Genomic DNA, 4,004 nt, shown 5'->3' with positions numbered 1-4,004 from the left:
TGAATTTTTATTATTTTATATAGTTTCTACTTCTATTACCACCATGTTACAAGCATATAGGATTTAATCCTGTCACTCGATTTGGCCATCACATATTATTCATTAATTTCACTCTGATATTTAGGTTATATGTGATTTGTATCATATAAATTTACTCATCACTTATTTTAGAAATTAATTCGCATTAAAATTCTCATTGCACCAAGTATTAATTGGTACCAATTTAGTGACAAATTTATCGCCAAATATTAGTAGGCGCGTAGTGAAAAATAAAACTATATCTTGGTAGTCATGCCATGGATTTAGTAAGTACTTCGCGGAGTACCTACTAATTCCATGGGTCGTACTGATCTACGACATGTGTGGCCAAGTCAGAATGGGTGACGAAGAACCTCTGACAAAAAATGAAAGCCTTCGACTAATTTATTTATTTTATTGCAATGACAAATACATATTTCTACTTATTTAATAAATCAATAAATTTGGTAACAAATTCATTCTTTCGTTTGTTCCGAAAGGTGACCATTGCGCCTTTCCCAAATCATACGATGTTTTTGCTTCATGTATGCTTTCCTGGCATCAGAATATGCTCCAAGGTCCCCATCTGTAATTATATCAAAATAATTACAATTATAGTGGAAATAATGAGATGAATAATAACCATGTGTGACATGTATAACAAATCCACTTAAATTCTACTGGAATTCTAGAAGGTTTTTCTGTATGTTTTATAAAGAGTGTTCAAATTCAAAGAGCTTATCTTTCCTTATTATTTTACATACTACGTAATATTTCAAATGTCGAATACGGATTATTTTGTGTACAATGTTATTTATATTCGATATCACTGGTCTCAAGCCAATAGTGCAGACGAACAAAGTATAAAAAAGACGACGAACCTGAGTCGAACCGACATTATTCATTTAGTCTGACATCTGATACAGGTACCACCTGAATTTCATAATCTACAAAATACTTTCTGAATAATAAGATTTCTATAATTTTTGTATGCTTTTAAAAGTCTACTTGTTACAAATACTAGGTACCATATTTAATAAATCATAACATGACTAATTGCTCTCGATACAATAATGGCTACACACAAATTAAGATAAGAATATATTATTACCTCAACAATAGTCTTGAACACTGGACTATTTTTATAAACCCTGAATGACAAATTAAAAAAATATATAGGCACATAATTTTCCTATTTTTTCAAAAACTGGAAATTTTAACCATATCTCTCACTGTGAATATATTCCAATTTAAAAAATAACAACAGATTTTAATAAAACATGGAAGGCTTTTAAAATTTTTATATGAAAAAAGCCCTCAGTAGGAGCCTCATTTGATATTTCCATAAATTAATCAAAAATATGTATGAAAAAATCTTTTGGCCCTGAAGAATGCACCCATATAAGTACTTTATAGTTATCCATTATCATTTTAAATAGGGTAGATGACAAATGTTTATTTTGTTGACTATTCATAGAGCCTATGTTATTAGAAACAATGCACATTATGTGAAAAAATACAGTAATAATGTCAATGCTTTTAAAGATTAGACAAAAATAAGATCACACATTTTGTGGATTCGTCCAAATGCTCCATATTAAATGATACTCTAACTTGATGTCATAATAGACTAATCTTGAGAAAAAACCTATGTTCATTTGACTTAATGTGTGACAGCCTCCCGAATTATCACAATGATGACATATTTTTTGCAATTCTCATACCTTATTAAACATTCTTTAATGAGCAAAATCTTAATTATATTTTATTTTCAATGAAGTAATTTATTTTCAATTATTACCCACTGGGATGAAATGACGGCCTAAGTAAAGGTATTAAAAGACCAAAAGTAGAGCGGAAAACTCATTATATTACACTTGGTGAGTAACTATATTGTTAAATTATATGGATGTTTTGAGAAGTAATTATGATACAGAATTATTCTTTTAGAAAGGAAGTTAATAATTGTGATTGCTAAAATCTGAAAATTGGGAATATGCATGTGATAAGTCAAATTTGATTTGTTAGATCAGAAATGTTAATGTATTTGAACTGGTTTAAAGTTCCCAGTAATTTTATGTACTTTTCAAAATATGTTAAAATACATTAATATGTACATAACTAGTTCTAAAACTATAAGTTGGAAATTAACAATTTAAACCAGTTGAAACGCAATGCTATTTCTTAAAGTATATCAATTAGAAAACTAGTAAATAATATGCTTAAATGAAACTATTTCTAAAATAGAATACCTAGTTACTTACATTTGATGAACCAGGCTTCTTCAGCATCTTTGTACTTGTCAAGCAGAGGCTTGCACATAGTCAAGTGATCAGGTGATTCATACAGCATGCAGTCTTCATAGCGTTGACGCAGAATGCTCAAGATTTCTGAATCAACCATTCTGAAAATTTTAATTTCTATTAACTGTCATTCTCATATTGAAAATGGAATTCAGTAATACTAATCATAGTGGCCGGTATGATAGTGAGCCAGCAATTTTTGGGTTTCTCCTACTACCAGAACTAACATTACATGACAGTAACTAAAATTGGAGATTTTAAACCTGAAGATTTTATGTGTTAGTTATTAAACTGTGCAATTACAGATAAAATATTAATTGTAATTCTGACCTCTGTCTTAAAAAAAAAACTCAAATAAAGGTTTATATTTTTTTGTCCACTTGATGCATGTAAAATGATTTGTGACAGTGGCTAACCTCGGATACCTTTATATCTTTTGAAATGTTATAAAACCTTTTATTCCATTTTCTGTATGGCATTACATTAGCAGAAGACTATAAACCAATTTTTAAAATATTTTATTTTTAATTTTACAAAAATCTTGTGAACCGAACTGAAAGAACTGTTAAAAGGTTTGTAAGTGTTGTGATGTTTTAAAACATTTTAACAGTTCTTTCAGTTTAGATAGTCCTTCCATTTCCGTATCAAATAACTTTCCAAGCCCTGTTTCAGGGCTTGATAAGTCTAGGTGAATCTGGCTCATATAGATTTTTAAGCTGAATATTCAGTCTCTATTTAACACAACCGACAATTTACACATTTATTTTTAATAATTTACCATCCATCATCAAATAAAAACATAAAAATTGTAGAAAGAAGGCTTTACTTATCACGTTTGAATTGAGCATTCGCTTCGTAATCGCAGATGGCATCGTCGGAATAGCACTGATCAATAGTCGGTACACGGCGGAAGGTCTGATGATACCAAGGATATTTCTTCTGGTTTGGCTCAACGATATTCTCTAAATCAAAACAAACCCAATTTTATCAATCTGCTAAAATTGCTTACATAACAACTCCTGTATTACAAAGATTGATGGACATACCTCTGAACCATACTACCGGAGCATCTATAGTGGAATATAGTGCATGAATGAATGCACGAAAGAGATTATCATCTTCACCACCATGGCCCATTATGTTATTTTATTGATTTAAAAGTTTCAATTGCAAAATAAACAATTTAAAATGAAAAACTTGTGTGTAATATAGTGTAAAAAGTGTCAATCAATGTGACTACAGTGAATGCCAATTGGTGACATTGACACTTGGCGTAACTTTGACGCAGGCAAGACAAAAGGGTGGCGGCATTGAAGGGTGGCGGAAACAGGATTCTGCTACCTTTCGAATCGGATGGCCACCTGGTTGAAAGACACGCCCGTGTCAAGAGTGCCATTACCCAAGCGGGTATAATTGAAGACTGACAAGTCGTCCCGCTAGCCGGTCAACAAAGGAGAGCGGCCGAGCCGGGGCTGTGGAGCGAAAGTTGTTAGCTCATGGTCCCAGCCTAAATGCGGTTGGCGTTGACACGGTGTGGTTTTAATGGGATCGAGACCCACATAGGTATCTATTTAGCCTACCGTAGCGGGACGGATGAGACGAGGTCTTACCACACGTAAAAAAAGGCAGAGCATGTAAATCAAGGAAATTATCGTAGAAATCGATCAACAGCTCAACAGTATA

The 4,004-nt window shown here is 32.0% G+C and overlaps 1 protein-coding gene across 1 annotated transcript; it reads right to left on the bottom strand.

Annotated features, from left to right (window-relative positions):
- Positions 1-417: 417 nt before the first annotated feature.
- On the bottom strand, positions 418-3,569 carry ND-PDSW (NADH dehydrogenase (ubiquinone) PDSW subunit). Its single transcript, XM_053752065.2, has 4 exons — positions 3,368-3,569; positions 3,148-3,283; positions 2,283-2,422; positions 418-604 (listed from the first exon to the last, which is right to left on the bottom strand). Exons 1-4 carry the CDS (start codon positions 3,456-3,458, stop codon positions 495-497), a joined length of 477 nt encoding a protein of 158 aa, XP_053608040.1. The 5' UTR covers positions 3,459-3,569; the 3' UTR covers positions 418-494.
- Positions 3,570-4,004: the final 435 nt, after the last annotated feature.

This window comes from Plodia interpunctella, chromosome 11 (assembly GCF_027563975.2).
Source record: "Plodia interpunctella isolate USDA-ARS_2022_Savannah chromosome 11, ilPloInte3.2, whole genome shotgun sequence".
Taxonomy (NCBI): domain Eukaryota; kingdom Metazoa; phylum Arthropoda; class Insecta; order Lepidoptera; family Pyralidae; genus Plodia; species Plodia interpunctella.
This window is presented reverse-complemented; position numbering and strand designations above follow the sequence as displayed.